The sequence below is a fragment of the Pelophylax lessonae genome (genome assembly GCF_965119305.1).
Source record: "Pelophylax lessonae genome assembly, chromosome: 4".
NCBI lineage: Eukaryota > Metazoa > Chordata > Amphibia > Anura > Ranidae > Pelophylax > Pelophylax lessonae.
The window spans coordinates 142,547,266-142,566,310 of NC_138771.1; the positions used below are offsets into that span (position 1 = coordinate 142,547,266).

The 19,045-nt window shown below is 40.7% G+C and overlaps 1 protein-coding gene across 1 annotated transcript in view; it reads right to left on the reverse strand.

Annotated features, from left to right (window-relative positions):
• The window catches only part of ARSA (arylsulfatase A), a 42,561-nt gene extending 23,844 nt beyond the window's left edge, over window positions 1-18,717 (reverse strand). Inside the window, exons 1-5 of the mRNA XM_082255286.1 lie at window positions 18,227-18,717; window positions 13,867-14,107; window positions 11,233-11,451; window positions 8,978-9,147; window positions 7,631-7,755 (exon numbers count right to left, since the gene is read on the reverse strand). Of these exons, the coding sequence (XP_082111412.1) occupies window positions 7,631-7,755; window positions 8,978-9,147; window positions 11,233-11,451; window positions 13,867-14,107; window positions 18,227-18,537 (1,066 nt within the window). The 5' untranslated portion in view covers window positions 18,538-18,717. The remainder of the gene's footprint in view (window positions 1-7,630; window positions 7,756-8,977; window positions 9,148-11,232; window positions 11,452-13,866; window positions 14,108-18,226) is intronic.
• Window positions 18,718-19,045: the final 328 nt, after the last annotated feature.

Sequence of the window (19,045 nt, forward strand, 5' to 3'; positions counted from 1 at the left end):
AGGGTTGTTGTCCTGTTGGAAGATGAACCTTTGCACCACACATAGCAGAATGGCAGCAAAGGCGTCCAATGAAAAGGTCAATCAGATCTGCTAACTGGGTGGAAAAAGCAGCTGAGAAGTTGGAGATATCCATGGCCAATGTAATTGCAGTTGTCCATGATAATGCTGCAAATGTTGTCGCTGCTCTGTATTTTGGAAGAAAAGCATCCTGGTATCTCTTCTCTCAGGTGTGCTGGTCATACGTTGCAGTTAGTTGTCAACCATGCCCTGAGGGATCCCCAGATCAGCAAGACATTGAGGGCTGCGAAGTGCCTTGTGGAACATTTTAAAAAAAGTGAGCTGGCCACTACAAAGCTTAAAGCAAAGCAACAACAAATGGGTACCCCTGATCATGCACTAATAAATGATGTATCCGTAAGATGGAACAGTACTTTACACATGATCAGTCGCCTGCTTGAACAGAGGTGGCCTGTCACTGCAACACTTTCTGATCCTGATATCACACCACGAGGGAAGTGCTTCCTGGATTTAAAACATGATCAGTGGAGCTTAATTGAGGAAGTGGAACAAGTCCCGAAGCCTTTTGAGTGTGCTACTGTTTCCTTGAGTGGAGAGTCCTATGTGACTGGTTCCGCTCTAACTCCCTTGGTAAAAGGCCTCCAGAAATCCATACAGAGCACAAATTTGCGAGAAAGCAGCAGTCAAGGCTTTCCAAAGTGTTGCTGCACAGGAAATGACCTCAAGATGGGAGCGGGAAACTAAATTCAGAGAGGACGGTGGAGAAAACATATGTCTTATTGCAGCAGCCCTGGACCCCAGATTCCGCAAACTAAAATTCCTGGCAGCAGAGGATAGTTTAAAAGTTCACCTCAAGGTCCAAGCTCTTGCTCTTGTAAAGAAAAGAAGATATGAGGAAGAGCAAACACATCAACGTCAATGTGAGGAACAGGTTTAGTCAGCCAGTGCAGACATGACATTTTCAGAAAAGAGGCAAGTGTCTATGTTGGACTCTTTGCTTGGTTCAGATTCAGATGAACACCACAGTAATGGTGAGGATGACACTGGTCACATCCAAGATCCAGAAATTCACAGTGAAGTTGTGAGGAATGAGATACACATGTACTTTAGTGAGCAGGCCATTCCAAAGGAAGAAAATCCACTGAAATGGTGGAAGGAAAATGAAGGGAGGTTTCCCATCTTGGCCATGCTGGCAAAGAGTTACTTGTCTGTGCCTGCAACATCAACCCCCATCTGAAAGGCTTTTCTCAGTTGCTGGCAACATTGTGACTAAAAAAAGAGCAAGCCTAACTGCAGAGCATGTCAATATGCTAACCTTCCTCCATTGCAATGCTAGATTATAGATACAGGCCCTCAACCTGTACCTGTTGCACTCTTGGGTTGTATTTATTATGTTGGACTGCTTTAAACTACAAGATGGCTGCCTTCAGGTAATCATTCCTCAGTATTGGCCATTATAATTTGCACAGTGTTGAGCGGTGCTTTTTGTTGGACTTGGCTCCTTTAAAACTATGTTAGTTTTTAGGTATGTTTTACATTTACATCATAGTGTTTTTGTTGACCATTATTATGTGGTTTAAAGTAGTAAGGTTTACTACTTTAACCACCACATAATGCAAATGCATTGCCTTCAGAATGCATCTTTTGCAAAGTGTTAGGCAGAATTTATTTTATATGGCATAATTATTCATGCCTGATGATGCCATGAAGTGTTGTGTACAAGTGAAGTAACACACCAAAAAAATACTGGTCAACAATAACACTGTATGTGTAAATGTAAAACATACCTAAAAAAGTAACCTAGTTTTAAAGGAGCCAAGTCCAACAAAAGCACTGCTCAACACTGTGCAAAAGCAATGGCCAAAAATAATGGCCAATATAGCAAAAGATTACCTGAAGGCAGAGAGCTGACTTGCAGTTTAAAGAAGTTAAAGTGTTAGGCAGATATGGCATTTTCATGCCTGATGCCCTAAAATGTTTGGCACTTTATGTGTCTCTCTTGTATTTTTGCACACACAGTGTTGAGCAGTGCTTTGTTTATTTATATGGCATTTTGAATGCTTTTGGTTCTGAATTAATGGCATTATTTGTGCCTGATGCTAAAGTGTTGTTTACATTTTATTTTTGCCACTTAATTTTTGTACACTGTAAAAACTCCAACCGCATTGAAGTATTTTTTGGGAAAAATTTAATAAAAGTTGAAATATTATATTAGAAGTTGTACGTATAATTTTTTGGAAAGTTATTCAAAAGGATTATTTAACCAATCAAAGAAAGAACACTAGATTAAGCAAAAAAAAATAAAAATAATCGTTAGATTAGTCGACTAATCGGAAAAAAAAAATCAATAGATTAATTGTTAGTTGCAGCCCTAGTTTCCACTACTTGAAATTTGTTCCATTATATAAACTCAAAAGTCCCAGTTTGAGATCTACAGCAGAGATCTAAATCTTTTGAGGAGAGAGCGTGTGATTGTCCCTTTTGCCACGTACTTACTGGAATCCTTGTAATGGTGACACCGGAGACGGAACGCAGTGATGCTAATGACAGACCTATTAAAGTCATACATCTGGTGAGTTTGCATTGCATGTGGGTCAGAAGAAGTGGAGCACTGGAAGTCTGTTTTTTTTTCCATCACGGGTGCACTTCACCTATCTGCTTTGCATAAGTCTCATACCTTACTACACTATGAGTTCTATATTTTTTTTATGTTTTCACCATGCTTCGAGATTGGGAGAGATGGCAACACTCACGATCAGGAACAGGCCTCTTGGCTGAATGGTCTGCACAGGTATTTTCATGGAATCTGAGAACTTCTGTTATATTCCATTTGCAGTTCTTGGTGAGGGACTTTCTTGTGTGAACAGAGTAGGACTTTACGGACTTATTCTGGGTTTCATTAACTGATTGTGTAACCTTTTAGTACTCATTTTTGTGTTTAGTTTTTATAGCGCTGAAATTTTTTCGGTTATAATGGAGGTGAGCTTGCACTTCACCTGGTGAAAGGAGCACAAGTGGAAAATTGTCTCTATGAACCACCTTATCAAATAGAGGACTTTTTTGATTGCACAATCTATAAGAAGCTTTATGATTTATTGCTTTAGCCCTTTTTTGCATTATAGGTTTGTTTATGGATTTAATTTGCACTGGCACTATATATATATATATATATATATATATATTATATATATATAGAGAAACACTTATCTACTTAGTAATTTTTGTCACTTTCTAGTTTTTTTTTTTTTTTACCGTGATTCAGAGGCAGCGCAATCACACTTTTTTTTTTTTTTTCCCCTTATTGATTTATTGCGGATGTGGGAACACATTTGGTGAAGGCAGCAGCTGAACTCTGCAATTTCCTTATTTCTATCACTGGGTGGCAGCACGCTACTACCACATTCATTTGAAAATGTTTGATCATTATTCCAGAAGCGCATTTGTGAAGTCAGGCACCGATGTTTGAGGAGAAGGCCTGGCTCTCAGTTCCACTATCAAAGGTGTTCTATTGGGTTGAGGTCAGGACTCTGTGCAGGCCAGTCAAGTTCCTCTACCCCAAACTTGCTCATTTATGTCTTTATGGACCTTGTTTGTTCACTGGTGTTAGAACAGGAAGGGCCATTCCCAAACTGTTCCCACAAAGTTGGGAGCATGAAATTGTCCAAAATGTCTTGCTATGCTGATGCATTAGGAGTTCCCTTCACTGGAACTAAGGGGACAAACCCAAAAACAACCCCACACCATAATCCCCCCTCCACCAAATGATTTGGACCAGTGCAAAAAGCAAGGTCCATAAAGATATGGATGAGCGAGTTTGGGGTGGAGGAACTTGACTGGTCTGCACCTCAACCCGATAGAACACCTTTGGGATGAATTAGAGCGGAGACTGCGAGCCAGGCCTTTTCAACCCCATCAGTGACTGACCTCACAAATGCGCTTCTAGTAGAACAGTTAAACATTCCCATAGACAGACTCCTAAACCTTGCAGACAGCCTTCCCAGAACAGTTGAAGCTGTTATAGCTGCAAAGGGTGGGCCAACTTGAACCCTACGGACTAAGACTGGGATGCCATTGAAGTTCATGTGTGTTTAAAGGCAGGTGTCCCAATACTTTTGGTAATATAGTGCACATGTTCCAAGTTTGGAGGCACTCAAAGTTTATTGAGTTAGGACTGCAGTAAACTAGGATGCCGTGAAGTGTCTCTTCATTTATTTGCAAATGTGTGCAAACTAAACCCCTGGTTTCAACGTGAACTTTTAGACAGGGTCAATTCTGTTTTTTTCAGGCTGGTAAGTGAGCTTTGATTTTTTCTTTATTTTTGTTAAAAGATCAAAAGTAATGCTTCTGTATGAGGCCATTTCTTGTGATTTTTCTCCTGTTTGGTTCACTTGATGGTAACCTGCTTGTGATTTTGTGACACGTCTGTGCCAAGGCTAATCATTTATAATTTTATCCATAAAGCCAAAGTTTTATCCAGAACTTTACAATACAGAGAAATAAATATACACAGAGGAACAAAGTAACAAGATAAAACAAGTCGTAGGGAAGCCCTACTTGCATTATATACAAACGGTTCTCTGTCTGATCCTTCTACTCCCACTGGCCCGCAAAGCCCCATCTTTTTCTATCATTTTGTTTTTGTAAATCCCTACTTGCATTAGTTTACAACAAAAAAACAATTGATTAGTAAGATTGAAGGCAATGCCCTTTTGGTACAGACAGGGATAAGCTAAGAAGCGATCAGTATAGAGGTATTAAATCTGCAGGTCTTCGAAACATAGTTTCAGTGCCAAACATCACTTAACAAGCTTACCAGGGTGCCCCTCACACCAAAATAGCAAGAACTGGATGGATGCCAAGATAGATCTTAGCTTTATCACAAGTACTCTTTAATTCATTTAGCGATCCCTTCCATGCTACACTCCCTGGAGGCCTGTGCCAAGTACACACATCTCTTCATCAGTAAACAAATATTTTTTTACTTTGAAACTAGCATCAAACCGCATTACCCATGTTAAAATGCTTTATGTGTTTGCAATGGATCTATTTCTTTTCATTTTTTTATAGACAAGCTGTACCCAACTTTGTTGTGCTTGTACAACAGGGTGATTGACCATTTACATTAAAAAGTGTATTCTCACTTCTGCAGCCAACCTGGGATAACACTGACTTTATTTTGTTACATGTTCCCATTCACATAGAGTAGCATAAAATAAAAAAATAAGATTCCCTTTAGATTCTCTTTTCTGATACCTCTGTAAAAATGCTTTTTAAATCACTTTTTTCATGGGGGGCTGAGCAGCTGTGCTTGTCCTAATTAATCCTGTCGGTACAGTACTGGCAGATCTCATTATCAGTTTTAAACTAGATTTGAACAAAGTCTGGCCTAACAAAGGGATCAATATTTAGAAGCTGGGCTTCTCTCATTGTAGGTTTAAGAGTTCAAACATGAGGTTTAAAAGTTCACTTTTTGAAAAAGAAACAAATAAATGCACATTTTGCAAGTAAAAAAAATGAGCATTTTTTTTTTTTTTTTTGGAGCTTGGAAAGCATTGCACCAGCAGATCGCTGGTACCATGCAGGTCTTCAGCAGATCTGCCAGTGTATCTGTATGCCTGTACATCTGGTATGGGTAAGCAGATATAATCTGACATGAAGCATGAATAAACTACCACGGTGCTCCACAACGCAGTGGTAGTTCATTGAAAACTAAAAGCCGACATCTGCAAAGACTGCCAGACCTTGTAATTTTCCATGCCCAGAGCCCTGTCAATCAGTGACACGTCCCGGCGGGTGGAGCCCCGCTCAGCCACATTATTTTAAAATTGTGACAGCTAGCGGGGGAGGGAGAAGAACCCCGCTATCTGTCACAACAGGGATTGGGGAGGTGCGGGGGGCCAATCCATTTGTAATATGTTACATCCTAAATATAGGTGTACCATGTTACGAAAGGTGAACTTATCCTTTAAGGATTTATATTTGGATAGACTCACATTGAACTGGTTCATAAAAGTTTGCCATCGGCCATGACACCCTTTAACATCCCAAAAGATATTTTTTTTTTTGGTATGTTGTTTTAACAAGAACACCATTTGCATGAGAACAGCTATTTTGTTGTAGACATGTAGGCATCACAGTTTTCAACATTATATTTGGCAATTGCACCTATGCAAATTTGCGATGATACATTATACTAAGTTATGATCCATACAGGTAATTAATAGGTTCATTTTACCTGCTCCGACTAGTGTACCTTAACTGTCCAGTTCCCCTCTATGTATTGACTAGAAGTGTCTGTTGTGCTTAATGCAAAAGTATGAAGCATGCTTGCAGCAATACATTTACTACAGGAGCAGTATACACATCCACAATTCATCTACTGGACTGCTTTCCTCGCTTTCCTCACCCATTGTAACTAAAAGGAGAAGTAGAGTCAAAGCTCCTTTGGTCCTACCTCTCCTGGAGATCACAGGAGTGCACTTAGTTCTACACTCCTGTGACCCGTAATCAGTCGACAGCAGGCTAAAGTCCATTGTTGGGTGATGTCACTCAGTCGGTCCAGACTCCGGAGAGATCCCGAGTCCGGATCCACCCAGATGCCTGGGCTAACAGCTGGATAACTGGGAGTCTGAAATAGCTGCTCCTGCCACTCCACAGCTCAGCACTCTGGTGCTCACTGAAGACCAAGAATTGAGCAACCAGTGATCTTTGATTGCGCAGTTCTTGTGTAGAGGCGGCAGTGGACAGATGCAGCATTAGATTAATGCTGCATCAACCTAGGAAAGTATAAATGTTTTTTTTAATTCCGAACTTATACATATATATCATTTGGAGGAAAATACATCAAAATGACCCTACAAGTAAAATATAACAAACAAAGCTTGTGAAGATTATGGCTACTGGGCAAATTACTATTACATTTGTAAAAGAGGTGTTACCACTAAATAATCAAGGAAGCGGTCTCATTCCTTTTTTTTTTTTTTTATTACAGTGTTCGGTCACTGGGAGGATAAAAGTACATGTAGTACTTTGTTCTATCTTCCTATGGGTTGTGGATGGCTAGCTATGCGATTGGACAGGAGTCTGCCTCTTCCCCATGGCTATTAGACAATTTAGCTAGCAAGGAGACGGCTGCATTGATAGCCAACATATGTCTTTAGCTCTAAACATTTTCCCCAGAACCAGGCCCAGCAAGAGTAATTCAGGAGGTTGTTAGCCTTTCATCTGTCTACATTCCTTTTGCCAGTGCTTGTCTCAGGAGAGTGCTCGAAGTGTCGGCTATCAGTGCAGCCATCTCTGTGATAGTTGCATTGTCAGATGGCCGTGGGGAAGAGAGCTTCCTGCCTGACCACATAGCTAGCCTTCCACATCAAATAAAAAAAGTGGGACAAAGTACAACATGTACTTCATCCCCTAGAGAAGCTTAACATTGAAAAAAAAAAAAAAAAACAGGAAGAGAAAAAAAAAAAGAAATATAAATGTAACCGAAAGTGGACCTGTGATGTGAAGAGCACTGTTTACAGATTAATCTCAAGTCAAAAAAGGGGCCCTCAACTTGACCTTGATGCTAGAAAGATGATCAAACTCTTAGGAGTGTCGCTCATTTTGTTACCTGGTTTTATTGTTCCTTCCCAGTACATTATTGCAGGTTCTCTTAGGCCTCCCTCGTAGGTTGTACTTTTGCCACATTTCAAGAGTCCAGAGGTACCACCCCTCTCCTTGCGCATGGTTTCAGGCCTTGAGAAGTAACAAAAGTTAATCAATACAGACTTGTACATATATATCTTAAATACCTGAGCTTAACAGTCATACTCTCTGCATTCATTATTAATATCCAACACAGCCATTATACACATCCTTGGACCACAAGCAACAATATGACGGGGGACAAACTGGCCTACCCAATACAGTCCATTGGATTCTGTTTTTCACACTTAACTGAGTGCTATGAACAACACAGATCATCCCTCACACATACAGGGTCCGATTTGCATGAAGTAAAAGTGTGATAAAGTGATTAAGACTATTATCTTCAAGTATCCAATCAAAGTCAGGAGAAATAACTATTTTTATTAAAATTCCATGTAGGACTAGATTTTAGAAAACAGATTCATTAGATTTTTTCCTGTTTTATAGATTCATTTGTGCTTTAGTAAATTAGGTCCACTGACATTTGTGGCTCACAATCACTGGATGTGATTATGTTTTGTAAACCACAAGAGCATTGCCATTTAGCTTAAAACATTAGGGCAACTACCCTGCTTCCAAACCATCATTTATGGAGGTCTTTTGGCAAGGAATACTAATCTAGGGGGATTCATCTTAACCTACGCATTTCACTGAAAGTCTAAAAGTACACTATGTAGGACTTGCACCTTAATCTGAGACCATTCTTTATGGCGACCTAATGGGACACATTCCAACCCTCTTGGATCCATGATATCGTAAATGTGAGCTAGAATGACTTGTTAGTTTTACTAAATAACCTATTCATCTAGAATAGAGATTCATTGTTATTGCTTATCTTCCTGATGAAGCGGCCTATGACCCTTGAAACGCATTAAAAAAATGGCAAACGACCTAGCACACTACTTCCATTATGGATGATGTACTATGTAACAATTGTAGGAGATGATAGTGGTATCTTTAATAGGTTACTATATGTATTTATGATTTTAAACGACATATGCTTTTGAACCATTGTACAAACAAAATTTGATATTTTAAATAATTTTTTTTTTGTTTGGTGGTACCGTTAAAGTCCTGATAGTTTTTTTTTACGCTTAAAGCATTACTCAGAAACATTGGTATATTGTTCTCCATCAAATGTAATGATCCCACCATGTGAAAATACCAGATTCAGATGTCTGTTTCTAAAGTGGCCAAAAAAATAAAAAGACACAGTGCATCCCATTTTATAAACAAGCACGGTCCTCTCCCCAACCCACGTGTAACTCACCCATTGTCAGAGGTAAAGATGAAAAGTGTGTTGTTTTGAATTCCCAAATCCCACACAGTCTTTAGAAGATCTCCTACTGTTCCATCAAATTCCAATAATGCATCTCCATACTTTCCTCTTATAGATTGCCCTGTATATCGAGCGCTTGCAAATTGTGGATAATGAGTGTGCTGTGGAAAAGAAATCAAAGTTCCAGTGCATCGGCTGACTATATGGGATGTTATGGAAAATGTTACAGTCCCATTGTTCTCATGTTAACCTAGTTGTTTTAAGAGTACATTGATGTGTATTTTTTAAAGTGTCATTAAATCCAAATCGTAATAAACTGGTAATACATGCTATATTATATTGTGTACATAATCACTTTGCCACTAGAGCATACATAATCACTTTGCCACTAGAGCAAACCGGTGACAGGTAGATCCCCCTTCCTTGTTAACCCCCAAACTGTTCCACCCACATATGCAGAGCAGCGTAGGAAAGTAATGCCAAGATGCATTAGAAATAAATTTTACATTAGGATTACTAGAGTCATAATAGTGTTCACTGATTCTAGTTCTCAAGGATCAGGTGGTACAGCCTACATACTGAAAATTGCATAACGTGCAGATAATTATATAAAACAACATAACTTGTACCACAGTTTATATATTGTATTAACCTGAACTGTCCACCAGTGAGCTGAGAGCTAAACAATTTTGTACCTGATTCAAACAAAGTATTGGGCCACATGGATAACATCCCAGATATGACAGCCACGTTGGTTGTGCCTTGCAAAAAAGGTTGGAAAGAGGAGGGTACCCAAAGTGGGCGCACGGTGGCCCAAAAATCTAAACATCTCTGCAAAACTGCAAATACATCCTTATCACATGATGTTCCATAGTTTATGAAAAGCAAGATTTGTAGAGCAATTTCTACAAGCCTGAGTAAATTCTCCAACTGGTATCGCCCTGATTGTGGGAGGGATGACACTTTGTGGCATATAAAGTGGCATTACCTAAACTGTGTTTGTGAGATGTACAGGAAAGAACAGCTCTTATTTCAAAATTACCCTGCAAGGTAACATCTAAAAAAAAAAAAAAAATCAACGGTGACAGAATGTCATGTGCTAGTAAAATGAAGATTACTATGACTTATTCACATAAATCAAAAAGCTGTCAAGTGAGCTAGAATCTCCATCCCACACCACCAGGACATCATCAATATAGCCCCCATACCAGTGAATGTGTCTGGTAAAGGGAGTTGGTAGGAGAGAACACCTCACACCACCCCATATACAAATTTGCCATGGAGGGTGAGAATTTTGCACCCATCGATGCCCCACAACACTGGATGTAAAAACAGCTATCATTAAGAAAATAATCATGTGTAAGTAAAAAATCTACACAAAATTATTAATTTCTGACACTTCTGGGAATAGAACTATATTTATACAAATTATATTTTATGGCCTGTAGTCCAGTGTTGTGGGGAATCAATGAACAGAGAGCTTTAATATCTAGACTAGGGGTCTTCAAACTATGGCCCTCCAGTTGTTCAGGAACTACAATTCCCATCATGCCTAGTCCTGTCTGTGAATGTCAGAGTTTTACAATTTTTCATGGGATGTGTAGTTCCGCAACAGCTGGAGGGCCGTAGTTTGAGGATTCCTGATCTAGAGTCACCAACCAAAAAAATTTAGAAATCCAACGTAAAGTATTGACCTGAGACAATACCACCCTAGTAGCTTTAATATAGCCCAGTAAACACAAAACCAGCAGCTGAAAATTGAAGTCTGCCTACTCCCCAAAGTGCTCTAAAAGTGATCCAATACCTACCACAATCAGGTGACCCTGATCAGGACCGCCCGATTTGTAGATCTTAGGCAGATTGTGAAAAACAAGCACCACTGGGTTCTCCACATAGAAACGCCTATTGACTTGCCTCTATGCAAGAGCTTTCTTAAAAGATGTAGTGGGTTTAGTTAAAAGGGGAGGTAGGTACAATGGATGTACCAGAGCTTATGACCACTTTAAGGATAGTGAGGGACAACTGACTAAGGCAAAATGTGCATATCCATCCATAGCCTAAAAATGGCAAAGCCGTTGCCCTAACTTACATGCTATGAATGCAAACACAATCCTGGATTCTTTTTTTTCTGTACCAGGAAAAGACACTGCCCTTTGACCTTGTGTTATTGCAGAACTCTCCCCAGTGTGAGAACAACTCTGAATGCATTGCTTGGTACTTTAGGAATAAGTAAAGTGGTGACTCACATGTGCCGCATAATAGAGGAAGAATGGTTTATTCTGTTCAGCTGCTTTCTGAATAAATGATTTGCTGAACTGCTCATACAGAGGGACGAGTTCAGTAAAGTCCACAGGTTGCTGCAAGATATTCTCATCAATGAACACCGGCAGAAGAGTTTCCCCCAAATCACATGTACCGTAACAACGTGTGTCTGGAGGGAAGCATATTAGGTTCTGACAGGGGCCCTGCATGTAAGAAAAACATAAATAAAAGTATAGCACAGATAGCAAACATCATGTTTTCTTAGACCTCCATAAACAACAGTGGAAAACGACTGAAGTCTATGGCTCCCCCAATGGGTGCCCATCCTAATGCTACCACAAGGAAAACAATCATTTCTCTGCTGTATTCTCAATATTATGGAACATCAAACATGGTAAAATTCCCTGATAAACTTTTAAGCCTTATCAAGTGGACAAGCCAAGGAACTCACGTATGCAGAACCTCCCCGGAATATCCTAAAAGAAGCCTATCACAAGAAAAATATGGAAGCTACCCTTATTGAGATCCCTCCCCCATTCTAGAGATGCAGCCAAAATTCGGACTTTAATCCAACTTGATCTGCATACTTGTTTTGGGGTTAGTGTGTCAGAAAATATTAAAGCTAGTAGGTAGAATACCAGTCAACTAACATTTTGAGAAGGAGTTTATCAGGGTTTATTCCCATATTTGATTCAGGACTCTATAGACAAAAATCAAGCGGCTGGCATCTGCGAAAAAGCAAAATATCAGTTTTGAGTGTCCCAACCAGGGATGAGCTTGGGTTCACATTCTGAACCCCCCGTCTGGCTGAATCTGGAAATAGGCCAACAGTGCTGGCCCAGTCAGCTGTGGTCAAGGTATTCCCAGACCTGCAGCTGCACATGCGCAAAGGAGTGGGAATGTGCATGGTCGTATTAAGTCATGAATCCCAGCCCCCTTTTGTACATGAAGATGCAGTGTGGGAAATAACTCAGCAGTAGCTGAATGGCCTGGTACTGAAAGTTTCCTTCTGGGTTTGGCCTGAGCCCAAGCTCATTCCTAGTCCCAACCCATTTTAGCTCTGTGTAGATGATCTAAAAACACTCACCGGCATATTCAGCATCAAATGAAATGTTAAAACGGTTTTAGCGGAGCATTAGAGCCGGTTCACACTACCGCGACCAGAAAGTCGCCTCATAAGGGGCGACTTGCTAGCGCGACTTCAGCGCGACTTGTGAATTATTTTAAGCGACTTATATGATAGACGACTTTGTATTTGGCCAATCAGAATATGATGTGTTGTGACCTAATTCCCCTTTTCTGTTTTTTTTTTTGTACTCATTTCCTCATTGCCCACCAGTGCCACGTATCAGTGTCCACCAGTGCCACGTATCAGTGCCACGTATCAGTGTCCACCAGTGCCACGTATCAGTGTCCACCAGTACCACTCACACAGACCAGGCAGAGATAATGGTATATAGGAACTGTAGGCATGGCTGCAATGTGGGGAATGCCTGACTAATTTTCCTTCTTCTCCTGGAAAGTCGGATCACAGTCGCTTGACAAAAGATAAGGATCCGAATTGGAGGCGACTCCCATTGAAGTCTATTGGCACAAGTCGGATACAAGTCGCCTCAAAGTAGTACAGGACCCTTTGCTGAAGTCGGAGCGACTTCAGTAGTGCATATTAGGATGGCTCTCATTCATTTACATTGCATTTGTTATGACAAGCGACTTGGGGCGACTTGAGGGCACACAAGTCGCCTGACAAGTCGTGCTAGTGTGGATGGAGTCTTACTACTTTGCAAATTGCCAGCACTAAGGAAAATTGCAGGTTTTCCCTCTGCAGCCTTGCTACATAATAGCAAAACCCACTGCTAATGAACTTGTAAGGCAAGGGAGTCTAACCTTTTGACCTTCCTTGGCCACATTGGAAGTAGAGGAATGGTCTTGGGTCACACATAAAATATACTAACCATAAGGATAGCGGATGAGCAAAAAAAGTTGGGCAGATCACAATTTGACAATCATTGATATAGATAATGATTCTGAGTAATAAAACGTAATTTTTTTGCAATATTTTTTATTATAAAAGTATAAGAGGGTAACATAAAATGAATGCGATATCAGACACTGTTTTCGATAAACAAACGCATCAATAACTGTTTTTATGGAAGTAGTAGCAATTCTCAATTATATCTAAAAGTGCTCATCAGATATTTTTATTCTAATTTTTTCCTTAACGTGCTTGAAAATAGTTGCTCCCTAATGACATGAATAAGTTGGCATTGTGAAGAGTGGGATATTATTCTTTGGGAAGATAAAACTTTTTTTAAAGTCCGGTAAAGAGAGACTGTCAAATTTTTCTTCAGCCGCATGCGTTCACTAAGTGTAAATGCGTTTTTACAAAAAAATTCCCCCAAAAAATGTCAATATTTTTAAGTTTATGATTGTGTTGGACTGCATTATAGCCATTGTGGGCTGCAGGTGGGACACCCCTGGTGTAAGCTGTCAGTGATTAACAAACACATATAAGCCTAGTAAAGTCTTTACTACATCCCCCTCGCTGCATGGACACACTTTGCTGACTAGGAGGGTTACAAATAGTAGTCACATCACCCTTTTCAGAAGCTGTATACCTGATCATGGGAATAGGGAACTCCCAAGAAGTGCTGAAACCCTTGTCGAGTGGGCAGGAAAGTCCCATTCAGCCCGAGGCCCAAGTGCCATTTACCTGCCATGGCTGTGACATAACCACGGGACTGTAATACTTCAGCAATAGTAACCTCACTGAGAGGCAAACCTCCAACCGAGCTGGGGTAGAACACACCGGGGTACACTCCAGAACGAGTTTGGAAGCGACCTGTCATGAGGCTGGCTCTAAAGGATAAAGAAAAGAAACATTTTAAGATGACTATTAAAACAGAGAAAAATGGTGTGAATCGAAAATTAGCCAACTGAGAACTCATGCTAAATTGTATAACGTGTAAGAAGAATATTTTGCAACATTTCCCTTTCTAAGCTGATCTACAAACGTAATATACATAATTGATTTGTAACATTAAAGCCGTATAAGAGGCGGTTCACACTACTCCAACTTGGGACACGACTTGTGTGCCCTCAAGTCGCCCCAAGTCTCTTGTCATCACAAATTCAATGTAAATGAATGAGAGCCGTCTTAAAATGCACTACAGAAGTCGCTCCGACTTCAGAAAAGGTTCCTGTACTTCTTCAAGGCGACCTCTATCCGACTTGTGCACATAGACTTCAATGGGAGTCGCCTCTAAGTCGGATCCTTATCTATTTTCAAGCGACTTGTTATCAGACTTTCCAGGAAGAAGAAAGAGATTAACCAGGCATTCCCCGCAGACAAAGTCGCCTATCATGTAAGTCTCTTCATAGTAGTGCACAAATCTCTTCCAAGTCTCTTCAAAGTCACGCTAAAAAGTCGCTCCTTCATGGGGCGACGTTCTGGTCGCGGTAGTGTGAACCGGCTCTAAATGCTACCCCTATTCTTTCCCATTTTTAAATAAAGGTAGGAAAAAGTTAAAATTTCACTGGTCAGATGCCGTTACAGCGGTAGTATACTCAATTTTTTTACTTTTACCTACAGGTAAGCCTATAATCAGGCTTACTTGTAGGTACAATTAATATCTCCTAAACCTTCACGGTTTAGGAGATATTTGCCCTGCATGAAGCCGCTGACGCTAGCGGCGCATGCGCTCTGAAGGTCCGGCTGACCTTCAGAGTTCCTTGCCGGCTCCTTGCCAGAAAGTAACTCCCGCACGCATGCGCAGGAGTGACATCATCGCGGCTCCGGCCACTCACAGCGCCGGAGCCCCCGAACCCGGAAGAGATGCCAAGGGAGCATGACAGCTCCCACAGCGGTGTCCGGGGGTCCATGTCGGGGCTTCGTTTTAAGGTAAGTATTTCATAATGAGCTTTTATGCCTTTGTCCTGCAGGGTTTGTTTTTTTCGGCAGTATACAACAGCTTTAGGGCCCCTTTCACACAGGGCGTACACTGGTTTGATCAGCAGCGGATATGTCAGCTGATCAGAACAGAGCGGGGTGATGACAGGTCCTTGTCCACTCAGCTTCTGTAGAGCAGACATGGACAGAGCTGGCTCTGTTCTATGAGCGGCCAGTTGTAAATGTACTCCACTGTCCGTTTACACTGAACTGCCCTCTGATCAGCTGAGATGGAGGAAGACAGATCCGTTTCCGTTTTTTTTTTAGCGGATTAGATCGGAGGTAGGCGGGTGTAACGTACACAAGTCTGTTTACACCCGCTGGTCCATAGCAATGAATGGATCGGAGATCAAGCACACCTCATTGCCAAGTGTAATTTGTTCCCAGTCTTTGGACATCTCAGGGCTGAAAAAAAGAGATTTTGTATAACATTTGCCACAGAAACCCAGCAGCATCATTTAAAATACACAATTGTACAATACAATTCGAATAACAGTGAACACTCAAAAAATATAGTTATGTTTTAGTTCTACAAATGCTTGCGATATTGGTATTTAATCTTTAACACAGTGCTGATACGACAAGCGAAGCAAAAAATTCAAAAATAAATTAATATGGTAGGGCAAATCAAACAGTACAGTTAGTGTGTTATAGATCTAGTTCCATATAGGCTCATTTGCACACTACCTACAATTTTTTTATTTTTTCTATTTAGAGGTAGAAAAAAAAAAATGTAATTAAAGCCACAGCTGCATGGAAGCAGCCATTACTGATAAGGGTTTAGGAACCTATGAGGGGTCCTCCAGTGGGCCAGTCTGCTCCTTCCCTAACATTCTAATATCCAAAGAACAGCTATAAAAAAAAAAAAAAAAAAAAAAAAAACACAAAAAAAAAATTATTATTATTCAGGATTTCTATAGCGCCAGCAGTTTACGCAGCGCTTTACAATGTTAGAGGGAGACAATACAATAAAATACAAGAGGATTAAGAGGGCCCTTCTCAGAAAAGCTTACAATCTAAATCCATAAGATTATAATATTTTTTTTCACTTAACCACTTCTGGACCCCCTTAATGATCAGGCCATTTTTTGCAATTCGGCACTGCGTTACTTTAACAGACAATTACGCGGTCGTGCGACGCTGTACCCAAATTAAATCAATGTCCTTTTTTTCCCACAAATAGAGCTTTCTTTTGGTGATATTTGATCACCTGTGCAATTTTTATTTTTTGCGCTATAAACAAAAAAATTCTGAAAAAAAAAAAAAATTTTAAATCAAAATTTTTTAACATTGTAGGCCAATTTGTTTTCAGCTACATTTTTTTTTTTTTTAACCAAAAATCGCAATAAGTGTATTTTGATTGGTTTGTGCAAAAGTTATCACGTCTACTAACTATATTGTTTTTTTTTTTTAACAAGTATTGGCGGCGATCAGCGTTTTTTTTTTTTTGCAGGACTGCAACATTGCGGCGAACAGATCAGACCCCTGACATTTTTGACACTTTTGGGGGGACCAATGACATTACTACAGTAATCAGTGCTAAAAAATATGCACGGTTACTGTGATAATTACACTGGCAGGGAAGGGGTTAACACTGCGGGTGATCAAGGGGTTAAATGTGTACCTATGGGCGTGTTTCTAACTGTACGGGGGCGCTCTGTGATCATTCCAGAGAGAAGAACGGTCAGCTGTGTTTACAACAGCTGACCGTCCTTTCTCAGCGGTGAGTGATCCTGGGTGGCAGGCGGCAATCGCTTTGTAGCTGCAGGCGTGCAACCGAACTAGAACTACAGAAGGGGCTGCCTGCCGCAGTAAAACTGCGGCGGGTGGTCCGGAAGAGGTTAAAGTACACCAGTCACAAAAGAAGAATATGGGCTGCCATCGCTAGCATTCTTCTAAAAAAAAACAAAACAAGATTCCTGACTGTTTTATTGCTACTACTTCTACTAGCTAGGTGAATTGGCTCATCACTAAACTGGCCCTAGTATGTCTATGCATGAATGTGAGTTAGGGACGTTAAAGAGGTTGTAAACCCGTTAAAAATTTTTTTTTTTCAACCTGAAAGAGAAACACATAATGAGCTAGTATGCATCGCATACTAGCTCATTATGAAATACTTACCTTAGAACGAGCCCCCACCGTGCTGCCCGCTTACTTGTATGACGGGCGACATGTTCAGTCGCCCGTCTTCCGGGATCGCGGCATCCGGCCATCTGATTGGCTGGAGCCGCGGTGACGTCACTCCCGCGCATGCGCGCGCGGGAGCCGACGGTCACGGCACGGGGCTCTGTAGGAAAGGCACCAGCGGCCGTTCCTTCAGAGCGCATGCGCCAGTGATGTCACTGGCTGCATGTAAGGTAAATATCTCCTAAACGGTACATGTTTAGGAGATATTTACAGTACCTATGGGTAAGCCTTATCATAGGCTTACCTATAGGTAAAAGTTGCAGAGGAGGGTTTACTTCCTCTTTAAAAGCTCCTCGAGGGCAGGGACTGATGTGAATATATAATAAATATGCAAAGCGCTGCGTAAATTGATGGCACTATACAAGCAGCTGTAATAATATTAGTAATTGTAATACGTGTTGTAAGTCAGGATCTCTGAAAGAGCTGAAATTAAGGCATAGGCATGACAGCTAGTATTTTCAGAACAGCAATGGCAGCTTCAACTTTATCAAAACAGGTTTCTTTTAACCATGCTACCTATAGAGACAATTTTAAAAAAAGGGGCCCCTCTGCTACTATAGATTAGTCTAATAATATGATATAATAGTATGATATATAAAAACACACACACATACATACACATTATATATATATATATATACACATACATATATATATATATATATATATATATATATATATATATATATATATATATATACACACACACACACACACACACACATATATATATATATATATATATAGAGAGAGAGAGAGACACGCACACATAAATGCGTACATAAAGTCAGTTTTCAACGAACATCTAAAGAAAGCCATTAGTTACACCATAGAATGATTACCTGGATGGTGAGCACACGGCTCCGGTGGTGTAGAAGTTTGTAAAGCGCAGTCCTCTGGCGGCCATTGAGTCCAGATTAGGGGTGTGGGAGGTGGGGTGCCCATAGACACCCAGATCTCCATAGCCCATGTCATCAGCAAATATCAGGATGATGTTAGGAGGACCTGGAGAGGGATCAGCAGAGCAGAGCAGAAAGCTGGCCAGGAAATAGATCCAGGGGGACATGATCAGATCTCCTATGATGCTGGGGACTTCTCTCCTCTCACCATTCCTGTACAATAACACAATGCTACAGATTATCCTCTTAGACATACAATACAGAGTGCAGGGACTGATCAGAGGTCAGCGATAGGAGTAAGGAAGGAGTGAGTGCTGGGGAGATGACACCCATTACAGTTATATAGAAGTGCAGAGATAGAGGTAATACAGTACTGCAGAGAGATGGCAGTATGAGATCATTGCATGGATGGTGAGATGACATTCTATAGAAGCCGTCCCCTTACATACACATAGCGATCACACACCGACACATTTAAATCCCCGCACCTCTCTTCTCTCCTGCCGCTGGAGTACAGAGGGTTCGGGTCACGTGAAGGGAGGAGGCGGGGCGTTGGAGCGGACGATCACACACAGAAATGTTGTCGATGACAGGAGGGCGGAGCTATCACTCTGCTGAACACTCATCCATTCCTCGTGATTAATAACTAACAGGGGACTCACACTGAGCACCGGGCAGTCCTCATATGTCATATACAATGAATAAAGTACAAGCAATAGAAAAGGCATTAGATATAAAATCAAAGTAGAACTAAAGGCAAAA